The sequence below is a fragment of the Vulpes vulpes genome, chromosome 5 (genome assembly GCF_048418805.1).
Source record: "Vulpes vulpes isolate BD-2025 chromosome 5, VulVul3, whole genome shotgun sequence".
NCBI classification, from domain to species: Eukaryota; Metazoa; Chordata; class Mammalia; order Carnivora; family Canidae; genus Vulpes; species Vulpes vulpes.
Window position 1 is genome coordinate 76,557,124 of NC_132784.1, and position 25,371 is coordinate 76,582,494.

The 25,371-nt window shown below is 36.1% G+C and overlaps 3 protein-coding genes across 3 annotated transcripts; all 3 read right to left on the reverse strand.

Annotated features, from left to right (window-relative positions):
• Window positions 1-5,315: 5,315 nt before the first annotated feature.
• Window positions 5,316-6,251, reverse strand: LOC112911994 (olfactory receptor-like protein OLF2). The gene has a single exon (XM_025988723.2). The coding sequence runs from the start codon at window positions 6,249-6,251 to the stop codon at window positions 5,316-5,318; it is 936 nt and encodes a 311-aa protein (XP_025844508.2).
• An 8,634-nt stretch (window positions 6,252-14,885) lies between these two features.
• LOC112912027 (olfactory receptor 5W2-like) lies at window positions 14,886-15,818 on the reverse strand. The gene has a single exon (XM_025988756.1). It carries the CDS (start codon window positions 15,816-15,818, stop codon window positions 14,886-14,888), a length of 933 nt encoding a protein of 310 aa, XP_025844541.1.
• Window positions 15,819-22,795: 6,977 nt separating this feature from the next.
• LOC112912020 (olfactory receptor-like protein OLF1) lies at window positions 22,796-23,740 on the reverse strand. The gene has a single exon (XM_025988749.2). The coding sequence runs from the start codon at window positions 23,738-23,740 to the stop codon at window positions 22,796-22,798; it is 945 nt and encodes a 314-aa protein (XP_025844534.2).
• Window positions 23,741-25,371: the final 1,631 nt, after the last annotated feature.

The following is a 25,371-nucleotide window of genomic DNA, read 5'->3' on the forward strand; positions in this document are numbered from 1 at the left end:
TCATTATTTATCTAACTTTAATGTTAATAGGCAATTGAGTTATTTTATTTTTTTCTAATACCAGTAATGCTAGTTTGAACATTTTAGTACTTTGGTGGAAGTATGCATTCACTTATCTTGCATGTAAAACCAGAAGCTGGAAACATGTGAACACACATGTATGTATAAAATTTAGATTTATTTAATTTATTTTTAAAAGAATTTTTTTAAAAGATTTATTTATTTATTCATGAGAGATACAAAGAGAGAGGCAGAGACACAGGCAGAGAGAGAAGCAGGCTCCATGCAGGGAGCCTGATGTGGGACTCGATCCTGGGTCTCCAGGATCACGTCCTGGGCTGAAGGCGGGAGCCAAACTGCTGAGCCACCCAGGTGTCCCATAAAATTTAGATTTAATAAATATCTTTACATAGCTTTCTAAAGAAACATGCCAATCCATGTTCCCAGTATCACACTTTCAGTGTGTAATCCTTCTGGCTGTTCCACATCCTTGTCAACACTTAATGATGTCTGTCATTTTAATTTTAGCTATTATGTAGAATATGTGATTTCCCAAGGACTAATAAAGTTGGGTATCCACTTATATTAAGTGTCTCTTAAAGTTAAAATGCAGAGCAAGAAGACAGAAAAATGAGTCCAGTTTAATGCTATTGAGGTTCCTACAACCTATGGTATCTGTCATTATTACCACCCTTTATTTTGGGTCAAATTGGACTAGTGATGTAATGTGGTCCTTCAGTACGAATATATCCCCCCATATCTGTTTTTATTTTTTAATCTTCCCACAGATAGAAGAAGGCTTGTACATTATTGATAGAATCGAATCAATTCAGATACAAAACATGGTACCTGGAACATATGATAAAGATTATCTAGTTAAGACCCCTCTTTTGAAAGGGTGGTACTGAGACCCAAAAAGGAAAAGTGATTTGTTAAAGGTCACTGTTATAGTGAGTTGCAAACAGATTCAGACCCAACTTTTGTTGCTGCTTCTGCAATGCATAGCATGTTTCTAGGGAGGATATCAAACTAGGTTAAATTCCCTGCCTCTCTTAAGAAAGAGCCACACATGGAGTGCCTGGGTGGCTAGTCAGTTAAGTGACAGACTCTTGATTTTGGCTCAGGTCATGGTCTCCGGGTCATGATATCAGCATCCTGAGATTGAGCCCCACCTCAAGCTCTGTATTCAGTGGAGCATCTGCCTAAGATTCACTCCCTCGACCCCTCCCTTAGTCTCTCTCTCACTCTCTAATGAGGACATGGACCCATATGATTGACACATTACATGCAGACATTGATAATGTCCTCCTGGGACAGTTATATTTGCCACCAGTAAGTAGTGGGTACATTATGAGAAGCATATGAGTTACAGATATAGACAGTAAAGGGGATGATAAGGATTGGATTTGATAAGTTAACATAAATTATTTTGATAAAACACTGTCTGAATTTCTGTGGAAAATCAAGAGAAATTTCTCTACTGACCTTTTGCAGGTCCTAATCCCAAGCTCCTATCTTGGTCTTAAATTCCCTAGTTTTTCATGAAATGGTCACTCATCTTCCACTCTCACAAATTTAGGCACAAGGATTTCACAAATTTTATAGATCAGTCAGTTCCATTTTTGAACACTTTTTTATTGAGCTTAAAATGCCTCATTTAATACACTTCACGTTTCCTTCTTTTTAGTTCACACATTCGACTTAAATTTGCTTATAGGAGCCAAGATACAGATCAAATCTGAGCTTAAGCCCACTCCAGTTGTCTTAGGGAAGAGTAATGTGGTAGCAGGTGGCATCTTTCAGATTCTAAGATTGACACCCATCTGTGCTTGGGCTTTAGTCTGATTAAATTACACTCCTGCCATGCTGTTCTTCATAAGAATACCTGATTTATAGGTAAAATGTCCAAATAGCATTGACTAATTAAGAAGACATTGTGACTAAAGGAAACATCCTCCATTTATTTGTTTGTTTTTTACTTCTATACCACCCCCTACCAAGTCTCAGAATCTCCAAAAGAATTTCATCCTGGACAACAAAGGACTCTCATTATCTTACTTGGGCTTTACTGGCAATCTGAAAGATTTTCACCAAAGCTAACAATGACATCTAGGTAACCTTAGACATTGAATGGCTTTTAGCCTGTGTAATTGTAGCAAACAATGAAGATTTCCCCTTGTGCTTTTCTTTTTTTTATTTTTAAGATTTATTTATCCATTTGAGAGAGAGTGAGTGAGTGGGGGGAGGAAGGGAGTAGAGGCTGAGGGAGAGTGAGAGAGAAAATCCCAAGCATACGCTGTGCTGAGTTTGGAGCCCAATATGGGGCTCAGTCCCATGACCCATGAGATCACGATCTGATCTGAAACCAAGATTCAGACACTTAAGTGACTGAGCCACCCAGGCTTCCAAGGATGCCCCTTATTCCTGTATGATCCTTCAAATGCAAGTCCTTATCTCTGTTTACTAAACAAGACACTTTAGTGATTTTGATGCCCGCAGGCTGCATCCAGGGACACAGAAGGAGGTCCTGCAGGGTCAGCCAAAAAAGACTTTGCCTTCATGCAGGAGAGAAATCAAACCTGAGCCAGCAGGAGATAAAAGCAGAGTTTATTGAAGATATATATGTATGTATATATATATATATATATATATATATATATATAGAGAGAGAGAGAGAGAGAGAGAGAGAGAGAGAGAGAGAAATACAGATGGATCATCTGGGAGATTTGGAAAAGGAAAGAGGGAGTCTTTTCTTTGTTTGGGTTTGAAATTTTTATTGGTGATTATGGTCTGGTGCATGTGTTTTCTCAGGCATCCAAGAACTGGTCGGAAGAAGGATGGGGTCTAGGTGTTTTTCAGAAGTCACTCATTCCTTGAAGTCAGGGATCTTTTTTTTTTTTTAAGATTTTATTTATTTATTCATGAAAGACACACACACACACAGAGAGAGAGAGAGAGAGAGAGAGAGAGGGGTAGGCTCTATGAGGGGACCCCCATGTGGGACTCAATCTCAGGACTCCAGGATCACACCCTGGGCCGAAGGCAGGTGCTAAACCGCTGAGCCATCCAGGTGTCACCAGGGATCTTGACCTTGAGATAATGCCAGTGGTCTGCCCTAGTCACATGACTAGGCTCCAACATTCCTTATATATCATCTACTGTGCAGGAGAACTACAATGCTATCATTACATCTTTGTCCTTTACAAGGAGGACATGTGTTATTTGCATTCCAAGGCATGTGTAGAGTGGGGTGGGGTGTAGGTGCTAGCAAGAATAGAAGCCAGAGAAGAAGTAAAGGGAAAAAAAAACACAGCTTTTTCTCTTATGAGGTCCTTCCAGTTTTCCTGTCTCAATTTCACCATCAGCAAACTAGAGCAGAGCCAAGTTAAGTTGTCAAATATCTTGTAAATACCCAGATAAGGGCTCTTTGGTTTAATTATTTTCCAAATAATTTTTATGTCTTTAACTTTCCCTTAACTCTTAGCATTCACAATTATTTTATGTGCTTACATAAATGATACAAAAATGTATTTAAGGCACATACCGGAACTCAGTGATTTTTTTTTTTGCCCCCATGAATAAACATTCAATAAAAATTAACTTTTTAGAAAATATTTTTTTCTTTACCCAGATGCTATGATGGTGCTTGAGGAAAGAGATAAAAATGATTGAACTTGGAGTGTTCATTAGCACACAATGAAGGGAATGATATAGGAAACAGTCATGGGTTCAACAATGTTCTCAAGCACACCACGGTGTGTGAACCAAGTTTAACAAATCCTGTAGGGAAGAAAAGCCTCTGGGGGAAGTGACTGAATCTTGAATTTCAGTGATAGAATCCCGCCACACTGGTTACCTTTAAATTCCGCAGATGACTAGGTCCTGTCTCCCTCAGCACTCTCTAATTGCTGAACCATTTGCATAGAATGCTTTTTCAATCTACCTAAATCTCTCAGCTAGTCCCTATTTTATCTTTAGTTTCCAGATTGCATTTGTAAGAAGTATTTTTTAATTTATGGGTTTTTTGGGGGATTGTGGGGGAGGCAAATAAATGCTCAGAGACTGAGTTTGTCTTTGCTAGCAATTTATGTAACAGAAGTTCCCTGTAGAAATGTCACTAGCCTATAGCACACACAATAAGGTCTCTTCACAAACCAGTAAAGGAATAACATACTCCAATCAATAATAAATGAATCACATTATTGCTCCAGGTAGGGGGAGATGAAAGGAATGAAGTCTAAATTTAGTTGAAGTGGAACTTTATAAGAGTTGGTACTCAGCAAAGACAGCTTTGCCATTATGTCTAGCTGCCAGTGCAAAAGTAAAAGTCCCGTATTGCTAGAAAGAATTACTGGAGAATGACAGATTAAGTGTTGATGAGCAGGATGATCTTCATAGGCTGCTACCTGGCTATCTGTTATCACCACTGCCCCTAGAAGAGTCACCTTTACCAGACAGAAGCTACTTGTCCCAAAATCATTGGAGAGCTAATTAAAACAAACAAAACAACAACAACAAAAACAACTTATTTCATTCTTCCATCAAAACACATTACTCTTTATTTTTTTAAAGATTTTATTTGTTTATTTATTTTAGAAAAAGAGACAGCATGCATAGGAAGAAGGCCAGAGGGAGAGAAATGCAAACAGACACCCTGTGGAGCATGGAGCCCAATGTGGGGCTCAATTTCACCAACCTAAGATCATGACCTGAACCAAAGCCAAGAGTGAGAATTTCAACCAAGCAAGCCACCCAGGGGCCCCCAGCTCTACTCTTATAGACAAATTTATTTTCTCATAAACAAGTAAATTTGAAGTCATCTCAAACAACAATTTCCTTCACTATATTTGAACAGTGTACTTTGGGGTCATAGTGTCTAGTTTTGTTTGTTTTACATATGGGTAATTATAGTTTATTATAAGTAATTTAGTATTACTTAATTAAAATTATAATTTAAATTAGGTGATAAGATATATTAGTAAATAAATTGCCAGAGTCACCATGAAATTCAAAGCTCATAAAGGTACTTAGAAAACACTTAATAACACTTAGAAAAGTCAATTCATGCACAAATGAAAAATTGAAGAAACAAAAATTTGGCAAACTAGGAGTCTAGAAATTTTCCACAAATAGAGAGTACCACATATAAATTCAAGACATAAAATGAACCATGGAGTATTTAGGGAATGACACATTTTGGCATGGCTGGGACATGGTATAAATACTTGTTGAATCACACCATAGTATTCAAAACAATTTTGATTTCCATGAATTATAGTGTAAGATTGGGAGAAAAAATACATACATACATGTTTTCAATGAAACCACTTTTTATTTTTAAGTTTCTTCAGGGCCTCTTTCACATCCTTGTTCCGTAGGCTATAAATCAGAGGGTTTAGCATGGGAATCACAAGGGAGTAAAACAATGAAATAATTTTGTCTTGATCAAGGGAGTAGGAAGAGCTTGGCCGGAAATATATAAAGAGCAGAGTTCCCTGGAAAATTGCAACAGCAGTTAAGTGGGAGGTGCAGGTGGAGAAAGCTTTGAACCTCCCCTCAGCAGAGTTGATCTTTCTCACCGCTAGGATAATATAGCAGTAAGACACAAAAAGCCCTGAAAGAGTAATCAGTTCAATGAAGCCAAAAATGGTGAATATCACTAACTCATTAACTTGTGTGTCTGAGCAAGATAACAAGAGGAGAGGTGGGACATCACAGAAGAAATGGTTAATCACATTCGACTCACAGAAACATAACCGGAATGTTAATATTGTATTTACTGAAGCATCCATAATTCCCACCAAGTAAACCCCAGCCATCAGCAGGGAGCACACTCTGCTGGACATGCTGACTGTATAGAGCAAGGGGTTGCTAATGGCTTTGTACCGATCAAAGGCCATCACTGCCAGCAGTAGACACTCAGAATCTACAAAGGTACAGAACACCAACCATTGGATAGCACAGCTGTAGAAGGGAATTGACTTGTTCTTGGCAATGAATCCTACCAGCATCCTGGGTCCAACTGCTGTAGAATAGCAGAGGTCACTGAAGGAGAGATGGCTGAGGAAGAAATACATGGGTGTGTGAAGCTGGGAGTCCATCCTAATTAAAATGATCATCCCGAGGTTTGCAACAAGAATGATGAGATAGACAATTAGAAATGTGATAAACAGAGTCACTTTAACTCCAGGCTTATTGCTAATTCCCACGAGAAGGAATTCATTCATGGAAGAACAATTTTTTCCATCCATTCTTCTTGATTTTTCTAAAATGCTACAGAAATGATCAAGAAATGGTATATCAAGATTTTTAACTCTCTCGACACTCAGGAAAGCATCATCTGTAAATAAAAAATAATTTATGTCAGCACATTCTATTCTTTATATTCTTAATTTTCAGACAGTAGTCAAGACAAATTTCATTGTTATGTTGCTGACAAAAGTTAAATAACGTGTTTGGTATAGAATTTACAGAAAGTTTAATTCCAAATTTGGAGACATCCAAAAGGTATATGATCAGTGTTCACCTGCAGTGCTTTTATCTCAATGGTTGATCATGAATGAAAGTTCATTACAGGTCAGATATAATATGAAAGAAACAAACACAAAATTGGAAATTGCATTCTTATATTTTAATAACCAATATAGAATTGAGCATAAAATGTTTACATTCACTGACTTCTTCAAGAGTCACGATTTGTTTAAGCCTCTGTATTAAATTCGGGAAAAATGAGCATCTTTGATTTAAGAATAATGAATATGTTTGTAATTGTTCCCATTCACATTGTTTTTTTTTGTATTTATTGAGACATTAGATATATTTTAATAAACTTGTCTCTAGTAGTATATTACTACTTTGCTATGTTTTTATTACTTACCATGCAGGAGTTCTGGTGCCAAAGGGTGCTTCTTTTGACCAGTAAAAAAAAAAATACTAAAACCAAGTGGAAAATACAGTATTGAACACATACATTTCCATCTCTTTGGATTTTAGACCTGACTTGTTTATTAAAAATGGAGACAGGAACAAGAGTAATAAATATATCTTTTATAGGCTTCCAAGTGTGTATGCATGCACCTGTCTTTCTGTTGATATGTGAAAACTGGCATATGGGTGATGATCTGATTTTTTTTTTTAGATTTAAATAAATATGATTTGTGGTTTGTCTGGGTTGAATTTACACAAATTAGTGTTTGTGTTGTGATACCTCAACTGTTACTGGGAAAAAATAAAAATAAAGTCAGTGTTCTTCTTTTTAATTTTGATTAGGATATAAGTAAGTAAAAACTGTTCATTTGCTAATCAAAATGATTTGACTCACCCTGCTTAAATGGGAAACTCCTTCTTTTCTGCCATCAGATTGCAGACTATGAACCAATGAAAATAAGTAAAAAATCATTTTTAATTTTGTAAATATTCAATACCTCATTTTTCCAAATATAAGCATTTTTTTCTTGATTCTTTAAATTTAGTGCCTCAGAAACCTACCTGGGAAGGGCAAATCATTCTGTGCTTGCCCCTAGCAGCTGAACAACACAGACACATGCATTTTATTTTTACTCCATGTCATTTGGGACTGAAATGCCTCTGCCTCAAGCCTCTGCCCTCACACGTCTATATATACAAATGTTATTAATTAGATTTCTAGTTCTGTGTTTTCCCCCGTGAATGTTGCAACAATTTCAGCAAAGGATGAATTTAATTTTTTCATACTTGCACAGAATGGACCATCTTTGGGACTATAAAATGATCTTTATAGTATGATTCTTTGTTACCCTGAGTCTATACCATCTTTCTCCAGTCAGATCAGAGCTTCAAAGAAACTCTAATAGATCTACTCAGTTACTTTATCTGTTAATTATTATCTATTCTGTTAAATGTATTACATTAATAAGTTTATGAAATAAAATGATTATTTTCCTGTTAATTATTTCTTTTTTAAATTTTTATCCTGTTTCTTTTATTTCTGTAACAAACTCCTTCACCTTCCCATTTACAAATAAAACGATTTTTCAATGGTTATATCAAATACATTTTTTTCATTAAGTACGTGTGATTCCATTTCTCCAACCATGTCACCTGATTGGATTTCAATTATTTTATGACTATCATATCCATTTGTGCATAGCATACTTTTTCTTGCATTATCTTTGTTTTATTCAGATATGTGTCTACATTGTAAGCTCTTTAGTAAGAATAGCTGCATGAGCTAATTTCTGTATATCCTGCAGCCCTAGCACTAGCACTGTTACAAGTAATTGAATCTTTGTTCTTATTTTAGGTAGATAGGTTATAGGTGACAGACAAATAGTTGAAATAAAGAGGTTTTTAGTTGCAAATGGTTTCAACTAATATATATCATATATACATGTGTGCATAGAAGAGTGTTTAAGAAAAAACAAGGTTCTATTTGTTTCTTAAAATTTTTGTTTTTATTTTACTTATTGAAATTTTTACAAAGTTTATAAGTATTGGAGTGTAATTTTGTGTTTTTTCCAAATCCCTTCCAACAGTTATGATGTAATGCTCAATGATCCCTGAACCTTTTCCTGATATCTTTGTCCCTGGCACCACTGATATCCATCAGCAGTAACCAAAGCTAATCAATCGTTCACACCAGCCTGACTGATACAAACTTCCATTTACCTTTCCTTTCTGTAATGTGAAGTTCAAGTATATTTTCAACCAGTGCATTTTGTTCTGTGTATGCCTGTAAGGAATAGGAAAAAATTCATTCACACGTACTTATGTATTTAATTTGAATATATGAAAAGCTAATAACAAAAGAATGGGAAAATGAAAATTTTCAAGGTTCTACTACTGACTGATGGTAACTGTGTCTAATTAAAGATGATTTAAAATTCTGACATATCTCCCATGGACATATAATGTCTCCCCCCCCCCACCCCTTACATTGAGCTGGCCTTTGACTGCTTGGATGAATACAGTATGGAAAAAATACTTATCTTTCTGGGATTAGTTTTCAAGAGGTATATACTCTTTACAAACATAATTATTTTAACAAAGTTAGTAGTGATCAAAACTAGAAATGAAGAGATGCTCATGAATAGGGTCATAAATAAATGGATTAAGATAGCTCCATTATATGGAACATGATATAATCATTAAAAGGAATATATGAGAGTCCTTTATATAGGTGCAGAAAGATTTGCAAAAGATTACAGTTAATTGGGATATTTAACATGCAATGAATTATATATACACTATTTTCTGAAAAGCAAGTGATGATCATATATTAACTAATGAATGAGCACAATGAGAAACTAAGAAAAGATAAAGAATAAGCTGTTATCATGGGTCATGGGATTTTTGAGCTGTACATTAGAAAAAAAATGTAGAATACTAGAGATGAATGTGTGGAATAGAGTAGTGAGGGGAAAGATCATCTACTAAGAAAATAAAATTTAAAAACTTTAAAAAAGTATATGTATGTATGTGTGTGTTTTGTGTGCATGTCTTTTCATTTATGTATTTCCTTGAGGATATTATTTCCTAGTTTTACTGAGATATAATTGACATGTCACATTGTACAGGTTTCTTCCCCTTTTTGAAAGTGTGTGTTACACTACATTTTTACAGAAGATCTACATTTGTACTTGCTTTTGCTAACTTCCTGATGTGTAGGAGTCACTCAACTAATTTCTTGATCTCTTTCAGAAGGAATTTTACCATGTGAGCTACTCATTTGGTGTGTTTGTGGAAAGAGAGGTATTGGAGTCTCCTATGTTGCCATATTTAAAGACTTTCCCTTGGCCCTGGTAATACTGCCTTTGGAAACAGCTAATTTCTATCAGTCCCTGGGGATATGTGAGAAGGATATGATGTAGAATGACTCAGAAGGGAAGAGAATGATGAGGATTGAAGTAGACAAGCAAGAATACAGAAAGCCTTTTGATGTGGTGTCCCTTATTTATGTAAAGTACTGAGATAGTCATTATAGGCCATCTGCCCCAGCTTCTGTTTGAGTCACGATTCCCTAAAAAATATTTTCCATAATGTGTTATTCAATTTCACAAATTCAGAGAGAGGAGGCCCATGATTAATTGAATCAGTCAATTCTACTTTTGTAATTTCTTTGGTAGGGCTTAAAATGTCCCATATTTTTAGTTTAAAAACCACTGGATCGGATAAAACAGCCAATGCATAAATCAATCCATTTTTAGATGCCATAATATATAGCTGTCATAAGGCAGAGAGATGAGTTAATTTTATTACAGGTTTACACAGTCTTAATTAGTAGTAATCCACTGACATCCCATCTTCTTGGACAATATATTTCAAACAATGTTTTCTACCATGCTGATGCTGATAATACCTTCAAAAGAGTAGGTATTAATTGGAAAAAGATCATACAGGTGAAAACCCTAACAGCCTTTTGTAATAATAATAATAATAATAATAATAAAATTCTTCATAGGTTTTTCCAGCGTGGTACCTCGTGAAAAATCAGATTATCCCACAAATGCTCCTTTTAAAACCAGAGACTTTTCTTGGACTTTACATCCATTTTGAAATGTTTTCACACAAAGGCATTTTGCAATAGCACCTGGAAAATCTAAGACAAGTCGCTTTAAAAGGCTAGGTAGTAGTTTTCATAAATCATTTCTTTCATTACTTTAAACTATCACATATTTACTATGTTAGCTCATATATTCCAACTGGTTATTAGCAACCTCCTCATATAGATGCAGACATTGCATATGGAATCTCAAAGACACTAGGTTTTTCTTGCTGCAAAACCCTTGCTCTTAATAGACTCCTGATGACAGCATCATGAAATAAGTTCCTTTTAGCAAATAATTCTCTTGGCTAATCTTATGGAAGGCTAAAGTGTGTTTACCATTAAGTTTCATTTGAAAATGAATAAAACCTCGTAACTCTGGGAAAAGAATAGGGGGTAGTGGAAGATGAGGTGGGCCGGGGATGGTGTGACTGGGTGACAAGCACTGAGGGGGGCACTGGAAGGGATGGTCACTGGGTGTTATACTATATGTTGGCAAATCAAACTCCAATAAAAAAATACAAAAAAAGAGAAATAAAAAACAAAACGAATAAAACCAGGGAGGACAGGTTTTCAAGATTCTCAGCATCTGCGAACTCCTCTAAGTATGCTCTCTAATGCAGCAAGATTTCAGTCTGTGTGATGAATGACTGAGAGGGCAGCCTAGACGGAAGGTCATCAGATGGAGCCATGGTCTATGTTATATATTATAATTGAACTCTTGAACCTCACAGACATTAGTGTGAAGAGAAAGTAATGTGGAAAGTGGCTGCACTGCACAATTCCAGAGACTAAATAGAAAATAAGACAATTGGTGGCCCCTGAAATTGTGCACCATGGAAGCCCCAGGGGAAACTCTCTGGACTGGCCATGTTCTGAGTGACACTTACAATATGCCAATCAAGACAATACGCCTGACATCACAGATTGCTATATATTCATTGATGATCTACTGTTGATAGATATTTCCCGATAATGTATAATAATCATGCACATCCCCTGTATTTTCTGAGTCTTACTATAGTTAATTTTATTGTTACTAAACCGGTAAATACAAAACTTGAGGAGGGAAGAAAGTAAGTTGTGTTAGGCATAGACTAGTTTCTGTTCTTGAGTACTCCAGGCACTTTCGTGTTTATTCAGAAACTTCACCTGGAGGTTAGCAGAGGCACAGGGTTTCTTCTTGTTTTTGTTTTTTTTTTTTTTTTTTTTTCTCTTTTATTACTGTGTTGCTTTTGTCCTTTGCTTTCTATAAAGCTGGAACAATCCTCAACGAAATTAATACATTTTTAAGTTTGGGAAAAGTGGTTCTTAGTGACAATTCTGATGCCTTCATATATTTCTTTGTCATTCTTTGTGTGATGGTCCCAATACTAAGATACCAAAAGCATTCCTGTGGGAGATATTGTGGAGGCATGCAACCAATTGCTAATAATTGTTCACCTGTTAAACTCAAGAAACTGATGCATTTGTGTTCCTCAAGACATTTTCTATCATTGTTTACTTCTTTGATCCATATTTGGAGGATGTGGAATTGTCCTTTGTCCTTTCATCTGATTCCTTTCAAATTAATTGTTCCCTCAGGGGACTTCCCTGTCTAGAGGGATGTGAAAATTCCTCAGGTTCCATTTTGTTCAACCAGAACCTGAGTTTAGCCTCTCAAGCAGGGCTTTCTCCTCAAGACCATTCAGTCTACTTCTTCCCATGATTTACACCTGAGCTTATGTGACAACATTATTACCGCAAGTTAGAAAACCTAATTTAATTCTCAATGGATGTCAATTTTCGTTAAGAATAGAGTTATAAACAATTGAAAAAATAATGCTTTTAGGATAAATTCTATACATCAGTTAAAAGCAAGTGAGGAAAAATTATCTCTAACTACAGGTTTGTGGATAACCATGGTGATACTAAAGCAATACCAAGTAGGTGACCATCTACCCAGAAGATCATATTCTTCCAAAGTAGTTATCTGTCCCTGAAACATTGAGTATCATGACAGTGTTCCTGACATGATGCTGGTACTAAAGTACACTAAGTTTCAATTGTCTGCATTTTTTATAATCTGGAGGGGAGTCATAATATACTACATTTAAGTATTCATTTTTATTCCTTGAATATCAAGAAAGTTGGATATCCATTTTAGAAGTGTCTACGAAATTTTGAATTTGCATAACTGTCCACTAAAATGGGTCATATTTACAAATATGTGACCTTCTGAAATATACATTACCTGGCTTTAATTTTAGGAAGAGGAAGCCCACAATCAATCGAATCAGTTCATTCTATTTTTTAGAATTCCATTTCTAGGGTTTAAAAGTTCTATTTCTTATTTCAAGCTCACTAGATCTAATAAACTAGACAGTATGTGGATCAAATTAGTCTTTAGATGCTGTAAAATATGGCTGCCATAAGGGAGCAAGGTTGGTTAATCAGATTACATATTAAAATTCTCTAAGTTGTTTGTTTGTTTGTTTTTAATGATTTTATTTAATTATTTGAGAGAGAGAGAGAAGCATGGAGAAGCATGAGCAAGGGGGAGGCAGAGGGAGAGGCAGAAGCAGACTCCCTGCTGAAGTGGGAGCCCTATGCAGGACCTACCCCAGGACCCTGGGATCATGACCTGATCCAAAGGCAGATACTGACTGAGACACCCAGGTGTCCCCAAAATCCTCTAAGTTTTAACAGCAATCCACAACCTTTCTATTTTTCTTGGACTTCTATATTTAAGGCAATGTTTTCTTCCATGCTGCTGCTCATAAGTAACAATTTCAAAAATGTATATGTTCCTTGAGAAAAAAAAATGTACACATAGAAACCTTTAAAGACTTTATTTAAAAAAAAGTAAATTTCTTTACAGTTTTTTTTTTCCCCAGCATGATTCCTAGTGACAGGTCACACTCTTCAACAAATGCTCTCTTAAAGAGCAGAGGAGCTGTTTCTTCCACTCTGAAGGGTTTCTGCCCAAAAATAATTAAAACAGCAGCTACAAAATCTAAGAAATTCAGTGGCTTTTAGCTTCTACAATTGTAATGGATAATTAAGAGTGTAATTGGGTCTGATATGGTTTTTCAAACTTAAGAGTATTTCCATGTTATTTCAACAACTTGCCTTTGCTTCAATCATTAGAAACTAGAGAGATGAAATAGACCAATTTCAAGAACATACACACATGAATACTCTTTACCTCTAGTGTAATTAATACATAGGTCTTTATTGATTCATTACTTTAGTATCCACAACCATTTTATGTACTTTCTTAAAAGTTATAATATATATAAGAATATAATGCATTATGATACATAATATACATATATGTAACATATATAATGTATTATATATACACTATAATGTATATATAATATATATATTATATATATACTGGCCACATACCATATAGTCATATAATTGTGTTAATAAATTCTAATAAACACCCAAAAATGTTATCTGGTGTTTTAAATTTCTTATTTATTTGTTTTTCCATTTTGTGTCCTAGAGTATATACAGGTGCTTTGGATAATGGGACTGAAATGCTCAATCCTTGACAAACAATGCTCCCAATTTCATATAAGAAGCAGTGAGTTAATAAATAGAATTATATTAAAACTGTTTTTAAAGGAGATGTTTAAGATCTGAGACTCAGTATCTCTAGCCAATGAAGCTTTTCTTTTACACTAGATTTAGATATTTTCTTTGGATAAAGCCCCCTGTCTTTACTTCATATTGAGTTTGAGATTTGTGAATTATTTGGTGCCTTGTTAAGTATTGTTGGTTACTTTGAATAGATTATAAGATTCATTAATATGAACACTACTAGGTGTACTATGAAATTCAAAGCACTTAAATACCCAAGTTCACTTAGTAAGCACATAGTACATCTAAATGTAATAAATTCATGTTTGAGGGATGCCTGGGGGACTCAGTGGTTGAGCATCTGCTTTCAGCTCAGGTGGTAATCCCAGGGTTCTGGGATGAAGTCCCTCATTGGGCTCCCTGCCGGGAGCCAGCTTTTCCCTCTGTCTATGTCTCTGCCTCTGTGAGTGTGTGTGTATGTGTGTATAATGAATAAATAAATAAAATAAAATAAAACAAATTAATGTTTGAATGAACAAATGAACACATAAAAATCTGGCAAAATTAGAAAGGTCAGAAGAGTTTTCCACAAAGATGGAGTACCATATATAAACTCTAGACACCTAATAAAGTATGTTATATTTAGGGAACTGCAAAATTTTGTGACAGAGCATTAAAACAAACTCATTTTGTTAAATTAAGGTTTTGAGACAACTTTATTTCTCTTGTGTGATGCAGTATAATTTTACAAAAACAACAACCATGATGCCTGTGTGTGTGGTATAAATATTTAAAACCACTTTTTAATTTTCAGCTTTTTCAGCGCTTCTTTCACATCCTTGTTCCGTAGGCTATAAATCAGTGGGTTTAATGTGGGAATCACAAGGGTGTAAAACAATGAGGTCATTTTATCTTGATCAAGGGAGTAGGAAGAGCTTGGCCGAAAATACATGAAGAGCATAGTTCCCTGGAAAATTGCAACAGCAGTTAAGTGGGAGGTGCAGGTGGAGAAAGCTTTGAACCTCCCCTCAGCAGAGTGGATCTTCAAGACTGATAGGGTTATATAACAATAAGAGATAAGAACTCCAGAAATGGTACTCAGTTCAATGAAACCAAAAAAGATGAATAATGCCAACTCATTGATCTCTGTATCTGAGCATGAAAGGAGGTAGAGTGGAGGTAAATCACAGAAGAAATGATTAATCTCATTTGATCTACAAAAGCATAAGTGGAATGTTAATGTTGTATGTATCAGAGCATCTGCCATTCCCAGCAAGTAAACTCCAGCCATGAGCAGGGAGCACACTCTGTTGGACATGTTGACTGTGTAGAGCAATGGGTTGCCAATGGCCTTGTACCGATCAAAGGCCATCACTGCCAGCAGTAGACACTCAGAATCAGCAAACATACAGAAGATCAAGAATTGAAGGGCACACCCAAAGAAGGGGATTGATTTGTTTTTGGCTAAAAGGTCTACCAACATTTTGGGCCCAACCGCTGTAGAATAGCAGAGGTCACAGAAAGAGAGTTGACTAAGGAAAAAGTACATTGGTGTGTGAAGCTGGGAATCTATTATAATTAAAATAATCATTCCAAGATTTGCAAACAGATTAATGAGATAAACAACAAGAAACATTGCAAATAGGGTCACTTTCATTCCAGGGTTATTGGTAATTCCCAAGAAAATGAATTCTGTCAAGGATGAGCAATTTCCTTTATCCATTCTTGTATATTCTTGTCTCAACTTTTGAGAAAATGATCAAGAAAATGATAGATGCACATATAACTCTTCTGACAACCACAAAATATCTGTAAAGCAGAACACAATTTCTTTTTGAGATTGTCTTTTATACTTATAAAATTACTTGGTCAATAGTTACTCTTTAAAGAAGCACTACTATCTAATATGGCAATAACAGAAAATATCTATGGTAGGTGGTTGAGGAACGTTGATCTAAATCTAGGTGTCAGGATCCCTGGGTGGCACAGCTTGGCGCCTGCCTTTGGCCCAGGGATCCTGGAAACCTGGGATTGAGTCCCACATCGAGCTCCTGGTGCATGGAGCCTGCTTCTCCCTCTGCCTGTGTCTCTGCCTCTCTCTCTCTCTCTCTGTGACTATCATAAATAAATAAAAATTAAAAAAAAATCTAGGTGTCATTTACGAGGTCTGTGACTTTCTATAAGCTCTTTGATTTCCCTGGCCATTATCTTCCTTGTGTCAAGGAAAATATTTGGATGAGCTAATAGATCATTACAGCTTCAAAATTATATGGAAGAAACACCAATGTTAGACCAGGATGCAAGATGTAGGACTAAGCATTTTGTACACTTGAAAATGTTCCATGAACACACAAAAAAAGAGTAATTATTATATCCTTTCAATAACATGATTAGTTTAAAAGATTTTTTTTTCTTTTAGTTTTAGAAACAATGACCATATTACACACTAATAGTAATGAAAATAATTATGTTACTGATTCTGGTCTGAGTTGACTTTAGCTTTTGCTGAGACATGAAATAAGCATTATTGACCTTTCTCTGGAAATGTATTATTGCTTTGCCACCGTACTCACGACCTATTTGTGGAGTGGTCTGGTGCTGAAGAAGGAGTCTTTTCACCAAAGAAATGTGCTAAAAACAAAAAACAAAAAACAAAAAAAAAAAACAAAACAAAAAAAAGTGAAAACAACAGAATGTAACACACACATTTGCATCTCCTTGGATTTTGAACGAACGTCTATAATATAAAATGGAAATAAGATAATGGCTGAGTCAGCTAAGTGTTTGACTCTTTGTCTGAGGTCATGATCTCAGGGTCACTGCAGTCCCACATAGGTCTCCATGCTCAGCATGGAGTCCACTTCAGAGTCTCTCTCTCTGTCTTCGTCTGTCCCTCCACACCAACCCTGTTCTCTGTCTCTCAAAAAAACAAAAAACAAAACAACAACAACAACAAAAAAACACAACCAAAAAACCAAAAAACAAAAAAGAAAAGGAATTAAGATGAAGTACATCAAATGCTTCTAAATGATAACAGTCTTCTCTTCCATATGTGTTTGTGTATGTATGAATGAATGTGCCATATATTTGCATGTGTATATGTCTCTGTTGTACCTGAGAATAGAAAGTGGACAATGGACTTGTTCTTTAGACTGAAGTGAATATGGCATGTGGTTCACATGAAAATGCATTTGTGTATATTGCTATTTGTAAGGTTGTACCTACATTATTTTTTAAAGAAAGCAAAACAAAACAAAACAAACAAACAACAACAACAACAAAAAAACACTTAGATTCACATATATAATTATCCAGTGATGAAAGGAATAGAAGCCTGGTTGGTTCCTGTAAATCAACATCAAAGTAAAATAACCAAAAGATTATATTGTGAATACTAAGTTCAGATAGATCTTTTCAGTTTTGAAAAGAAAATATATTTGGTCATTAAATTGTGGAGTTTCTTTAATTGAGTAAGCAGGAAAAAGATGCTTTTAGAAAAACACAAACCTTTTTTTCCCCTATACAGTAAGGATTTTTCCTTATATTCTATAAGTTGGAACCTTGAAGCCTACCTGAGATGAGCGGGTCTTTGGTGGCTATACAATAGGCAGCTGGCATTTTATTTTAGCAGATGCTTTGGGGACTTAAGTCTCTGAAGCTACTGCCCTTAGGCTTTGATGTTACACAAACATGTCATTAATTATATTTCTGGTTCTGTGTACCCTCTGTGAATTCAGAAACAACTTTAGCAAGGGCTGAGCTTTAACATTTCACTACTGTCACCAAATCGATCTATGCCAGAAAGAAAACTTCAAATTATTATTATTATTTTCAAAGATTTTATTTATTTATTTGACGGAGAAAGAGAGAGGGAGAGAGAGAGAGAGAGCGAGAGAGCACAGGCAAGGGGAACTGGAGAGGGAAAATCAGGCCCAGCTGAGCAGGGAGGAACCCAGCACCCTGAGCCAAAGGCAAATGCTTAACCGACTAAGTCACACAAGCACCGCACCCCCAAATTATTTTTATAGTATGCTTCAGCTTCTCCATATTTATATCATTCTCCTCTAGTCAAAGAGAAAATCTAATGAAACCCAAGTCGACCCCTCTTAATCATTTCTAGCACCTTTGGATTGTACATTTAGTTTCTTCTGTATTTGAAACATTCTCCTTCACATCCGATTTAGGTATGTTACTACAATTCCATAATACTTTATTTTTTTATTAAAGTGTCATTGAGTGCTGTAAAACTTACTCTTTCAGAGTATACAGTTTTTTTGGTTTTTAACATATTTTCAAGGTTGTTGAGCCATTACTACAGTCTAATCCCAGGGACCAATAACCAATTTTCTAATCTGCACACTGCCTGCTCTGCACATCCCATAGAAACAGCATTATATGGCATTTGTTTAAGTGGGATGAAACTTCTTTCCTCCAGCCCAATAATTATAAAGTTCATCCATGATTATGCTTGCATCAGAATTCTTTTTTTAAAGATTTTATTTATTTATTCATGAGACACACACACAGAGAGAGAGAGAGAGAGAGAGAGAGAGAGCGCAAAAGACAGAGAGAGAGAGAGAGAGAGAGAGAGAGGCAAAAACACAGGCAGAAGGAGAAGCAGGCTCCATGCAGGGAGCCGGATGTGGGACTTGATCCCGGGTCTCCAGGATCATGCCCTGGGCTGAAGGTGGCGCTAAACTGCTGAGCCACCCAGGCTGCCGTTGTGCCAGAATTCTGTTTCATTTTACGGCTGAATAATATTTCAGTTTCTGGATATAATACTTTTGGTTGATTCATTCTTCAGTTGCATGAACATTTGGGTTGTTTCTGCCTTTTGGCTATGTGAACAAACGTGCTAAAAGCATTCTTGTCAGTTATGCCTTGCTTGCCAGGCTGCTGCTCATGAGGGAGCATATCTTCTTCCCACCCCCCACCACACATCATCCAGCATTTCATTGCCTTTAAGATTCCATCACCTTTTCTATACCTAGTATATCCTTTACTGAATTATGTTCCCTTTGTTCATATAAAAATATATATAAGAATATATAAAATCTACTACATTTGAGACACTTCAGGAATAAGACCAGCTTTTATATTTTGTGTTCTCTAAGCTTCCTAGTACAGGATTTGCAAAAGTAACTGCTCTGGGATGCCTCGGTGGATCAGCGGTTGGGTGCCTGCCTTTGGCTTGGGTTGTGATCCCGAGATCTGGGATTGAGTTCTGCATCAGGCTCCCTGCGAGGACCTGCTTCTCCTTCTGCCTATATCTCTGCCTCTCTCTCTCAGTCTGTGTCTCTCATGAATAAATAAATAAATCTTAAAAAAGTAACTGCACTAAATATTCATTACTGAGTCTTTTTAGCTATTTAAAATGAAAGATGATATGCAAAGAATAGTAATATATTGGATTTGGAGATTTTTCTATTAATATAACTCATGTATCTAAGGATAATGCATGTAAAGAATTTCACCTAGATGCTGGTAATTCTAAAAAGGCAGAGAAAAAGAGGTAGCCCCTGTCTTATTACTCCTAATGGCACACTAATGAAAAATTTGCTTCCTATCCTCACAATTTTAGGGGCTGTTGGCCTTTATTTAAAAAAAAAAAAGTAGAGATGCCTACCTGGCTCAGTGGTTGAGACTTTAGCTCAGGGCATGAACCCAATCCTGGGATCAAGTCTTTCATCTGCCTCCCTGTGAGGAGCTTGCTTCTCCCTCTGCCTATCTCTCTGCCTCTCTCTGTGTGTCTCAAATAAATAAATAAATAGATATAAATAATAAATAAATAAATAAATAAGTAAATCTTAAAAAAAAATTCTTAAACAGGGAACAGAAAGTGGTTCCAATGAACTAACACCTAGACTGCATCTGGTCACTTTGACCTTATGCTACTTAGTCAACAGGCAAACAGTAGTTTCTCTACCATTTGAGGGTGATTGTTCTTAAAATAAGGGGAACAGGTGATTATTAGTATAGAGTTAAGGTAATGAAGCGTGTTTCTGGAGTGTAAGAGAGCCACTGGGGGTACCTCTGAGAACTCCCATGCCTGCTATTAAAAAGAGGATGGAAGGATGCCTGGGTGGCTCAGTGGTTCAGCATCTGCCTTCAGCTCAGGGTGGGAATCCCAGGATCCAGGATCGAGTCCCATATTGGGCTCCTTTCAGGGAGCCTGCTTCTCCCTCTGCCTCTCTCTCTCTCTCTCTCTCTCTCTTTCTGTCTCTCATGAATAAATAAATAAAAATCTTAAAAAAAAATATAAAAAGAGGATAGAAAACTTAAAGAGACCCAGATAAAATGATCTAGAAATGATACCTATATTGAGGGATAAAGCTTTGGGCCATTTCACAAGACAAAAAAAAAAAAAAAAAGAAAGAAAGAAAGAAAGACAACTAGGATGCTTCTTAAAATTAAAGGGGATACAGCAGAGGCTGTGGAGGAAAGGAAATTCTATGTACCAGCTATGATCATGTGGCCTGTGGGGAAAACAAGACTACTATAGGAGTTATAATGTTGCTTTTCCTTTGTTGTGATATAAATATATTGACTAATATTTCTTTCTCTCCTGTTCCCCTTATTCCTAACATAAGATACATAAGATACAGTGAGAAGGTTTAAACTTTTATCTCAACTTTTTGCAAGTTACAGAGTATCAAAGATGTGTGACTTAGCCTGGAGGACCCTGGACCACTGCACAAGGATAAATTGGCATAAATACTTTACATTGCATCTTTTTTCTTTACATTCTATGCATGCATCTGTTAGCAAAAGTAAGCATACTTTTGCTGTTGTCTTATTTGAAAGTTGATTTTGTTTTCAAGATGCCTCTGAATGGCATGTTGAAAAAAGGGGTGGATTATTTGAGAATCTGCTGCCAATGTGGTTGTGGCTGAAAGCTGCATTTCCCAAATCTTCCCAGCTTGGTTTCGATTTAGCATTATTAAAAAGAGAAATTTGCATGAGGTTTGGGCATAAATCGCCTCCTTCCTTAATGTTTATAGTGGCTTTGCTTGTATTATCAAAATGCAGCTTCAATAATACGGGGCCACACCGCTTCAACACAAACCACAGAGGAAGGCCCAGTTAAGTGGGTGGCTTCGGAAAGTTCAGACCATGCTGGAGCTAAAATATAAATTTAGGCCATGGAGGCAACCATGCAGTCTTGGGAATTTAGCAGGTGCCTGTACTCCCCAGGGATGAAATATAGGATGCTCCCGGTGGGAAAAGCAGTGTGGGCCATCTAGAAAGCTTTGCAAGTACCAGCAGCCCTGTGGACCTTGAAAAAATTACAATACCCTATAATTTTATATGTGTCTTCACTTGGAAATGGCTATATTTTCTCATAAATAGTGTAATATTTGGTGCCATGATTATTGAGCATCAAAGGCAGTGCTGTTGCAAAACTAAGAGTTTCATGAGCAGCTGGATATGTAATATTGCACCATACACACTCTGCCTAATAGATACTTGTGTAATTTTAGAGCTTAGCAAACATGAAAAGCTGTAGATAATTACTCATCTGATGTGGCTTTGTGTGATTTTCTATAATCTCAGACAAGTAAATCTTGCTAAGAAATATAAACTTAATATTGGAGTACTTTGGTGAGTGTGTAGCTGTGAGTGACTCTTCCCTTCTTAGCAAATGAAACAGTCAAAATGCTCAGGAGAAACACTATTGGTCAGAAATCCAAAGATAAGATTCCTGCAGGAATTTAAAACTGACAGTGATTCACACTGTGTCTTTTGTGGATCTTTGCAACAAAGAGTACACAGATTTAAACATACTTTGTAAACATTGATATTTCCAGGTCAAAGCTTATAAATATTTATTATTATAGAGAAAAAATAATATAGTAATAAAAATAATGTACAGTAGAAAATTTTAATTATGGAAATACACTTTGCAGGTACATGCCTCTCATTTCAGTCCTCAAATGTCCCACCAGGTCATGTGGGTTGATCTCTGCTTGAGGATACAGGTGATATATTGTGGGGCTGATTCTGTGTCTGAGATGCCAGAGAAAGATGTTCCATCCCTCTAGTAATACTTTGGTGTTTAAGATAAAAATATAGACAGGAAGGCAAATAGTCTTCCTTGAAATTGATCTATATTCTTCAAGGTGCTACTTAGACAAAGTTTCCAAATTACTTTGGAGTAGATTGGGTAGAGAAGGTTAGCATCATATTATTAAACTGAGGTTAAGAAAATGGATTTATTTTGTATTATTGCTTCCAAGACATTCCATAACCATCTCATTCTACATGTACATTTCAATTAATTGAGCTATTACACAAATATATGTACTTAACATCTATCAAGGGCTTAAAGTGGTGCAGGTATTATTTACAGCATAGTACTATTCACGTTCTCATCCGTAAATCTACCACGTGAATGAGATACACAACACACGAACAGACACATGCACACCGCTACACACTTTTCTGAGGTATTTACTATATCCCTTAAGACAACATGATAAAACACATTTTAGCATTAATTTCAAGCAAATAATCTTTCAATAGTAGTCTTATTATTTAGCAGCAATTTTGAAACTTTTAAATGCTTTCTTACACTGTGATTTTGGCTGTATGAAAAACAAGTGTTTGATAACATCCATTGTGTATCTGCTGGTAGGCATGTCACAAATTCCATTTAGAGTTTGTAACTGGGGATTTAGATGAATCCCAGAACCTTATAGCTCATGAGGAATCCACTTTTAACCTTACAGCTCTCTTAGCGGCATCTTTTACATCTTTATTTCTCAAACTATAAATCAACGGATTCAACACTGGGATAATAATGGTGTAGAACACGGAGATAATTTTATCAGTGTTGGGAGAATACAGATAGCTGGGCCGTGAGTAAATGAAGAGAAGAGTCCCCTGATAGATGGCCACAGAAGTCAGGTGAGAGGCACACGTGGAGAAGGTTTTCTTTCTGCCACTGGAAGAGCGGATCCTCAAGACTGAGCGCAGAATGAAATAGTAGGAGATGACAATGACGATGAAGCAGATAATTTCCACTGAGCTGCCATATGTGGAGAGAAGCCACTCATTAACTGAGGTGTCTGTGCAGGATAGCTTAAGCAGGGGAGGGAGGTCGCAGAAAAAATGATTAATGACATTTTTATCGCAGTATTTCAGAATAAAGGCAAAGGATGTGTGAACCAGGGAACTCATGTTACCTCCAATGTAGGACAAGACAATCAACCATACACAGATGCCCCGGGACATCACAACTGTATACAGTAAAGGATTACAGATGGCAACATAGCGATCGTATGCCATGGCAGCCAGGATAAAGGATTCTGTATCAGCAAAAGCACAGAAAAAATAAAACTGTAGGGCACAGCCATAATAGGAGATAGATTTATTTTCCGAGAGGAAATTGACCAGCATTTTGGGAACAATGACTGATGAGTAACAAAGATCTGCAAAAGATAGGTTGCTAAGGAAAAAATACATAGGGGTTTGAAGGTGAGGGTCGGTCCTGATTAACATCATCAGTCCAATATTCCCTGTTAAAATCATACCATACAATGTCAGAAACATGAGGAATAGGACAATCTGCAGTTCAGGGCGGGTTGGAAACCCTAAAAGAATAAACTCCGTCACCAAGGTGTAGTTTCCATCCATCAATTCCATATTCTGTGTTGTTTTCTTTCTGTGAGAATTCAAACATCCTAAAACAGTATATTGAGGGAAACAGAAAAGAAGATATAATAATATGGGTATTTTATTGTTGTGGTGAACAAACAAACAAGCAAGCAATAAAAGACTCCAAGCCCAAACTCCCTTTCAAATATAAACCTGAGAGATGTATTTTAGAATTTAGTAGCTATTAGGTCCCATGGCTGTAATTTTATCTTACTTGTTTGATGAATGACTGTCTTCCATTGGACAGTTGGCTTCTGCATGTAGGGATCTGAATTTGCTTACTTTTTTGTACCTAAATATTTTACAATAGCTGGTTCAGAGGATTAAAGAATTGATGGATTAATGGATGGACTGACGATGATAAAAAGAGAAGACTACAGCTATTATTAAACAGAAATTGACTTTAGAGTCTGCCTTAGAATGATGGCTAGAGATGAGTTTGCTCTTTCTGTCCAGATTCTATAGATAGTGGTATGCTGTACTCTTGGCAGAGCAGATGGTGTGGTATAATGAAACATTCTGGTTATTTTTTAATTTAAAGTATAAGTGATAATGATGAAGTGAAAACAAATGCCAGGAAACATCATCTGTGAGTGTATTTTTTGATAGGAAGGAGTTTAGGGTGACTCCACAAATCCTCTCAAGACACTAAACCAAAATGATTAAATTAATAATTTCTCCATCTTTGGCATTTACTAGAATTCTTGGTTTCTAGTGAGTGCCTGATGAATATTAGTTGGCTGATTGAGGAAAGTGGGCAAAAAATTAGTTATAAGTTGTCTTCTAATTAAAAAATATTACTTTATTGGCCTCCTCACTGATTATATGTTCTGTGCAAACAAAAATAGTTAGCTGCCATTTACTTTCATGCTAATATAATTCGGGATGTTGAGTCTAAAAATTCTGCCAATGCTTGCTTCTGGGGTCTCTGAATTTTTCCAGGAGTGGAAAAAATCAAACTCGAGCTTGAAATGCAAAAACTTTTCTCCTAATCTTAAAAGATATGCTTGGAAATATTTAAAGCAAACAAGTAAAGTATTCAATGAGCTGTGTTAATATTGCCAGCAAGGGAACAAAATGTTTTTGGTTGTTCTCTCATTTATGTAAAGCATATCCTGTCAGTGATTGTGATGTGAACTTCATTTGTTTTTGCCATCTAACCATTCAAACACCCTGTGGGGCAGGCACAGAGAAACCCAAGGGAACTAGAAGGATTAATAAGCTGTCATGTTATTGCCTTGGAGTGTGAATGAGATGTTGGACTACAATGGACTACAGTGGGACAGTGGTTCATTCATTCTTTTGTATGTTTTCAAAGTCATCAAAATATTTGAAAAAAAGACAGGATTTTACTCTAGAATTAATAAGAATTTGGTTAGAGTCTCATCTTGGCCACAAGTGAGCCATGTGTCCTAGTGCAATTTAACATATAAATCTTCATCTGTACTGTAAAAATGACAAGTATCTCACAAGGTTGCTGCATGGTTTTGAAAAATTTATCTGTCGGTCTGTCCCTATCTATCCATCCATCCATCTACCCATCTATGTATCTATGCTCCTTTTTTAAAAATTTTTATTTATTTATGATAGTCACACAGAGAGAGAGAGAGAGAGAGAGA

What these genes read in the sequence shown, in the direction of transcription:
- LOC112912020 (XM_025988749.2), bottom strand. Translation starts at nt 23,740, where the DNA reads ATGGAATTGATGGATGGAAACTACACCTTGGTGACGGAGTTTATTCTT.
- LOC112911994 (XM_025988723.2), bottom strand. Translation starts at nt 6,251, where the DNA reads ATGGATGGAAAAAATTGTTCTTCCATGAATGAATTCCTTCTCGTGGGA.
- LOC112912027 (XM_025988756.1), bottom strand. Translation starts at nt 15,818, where the DNA reads ATGGATAAAGGAAATTGCTCATCCTTGACAGAATTCATTTTCTTGGGA.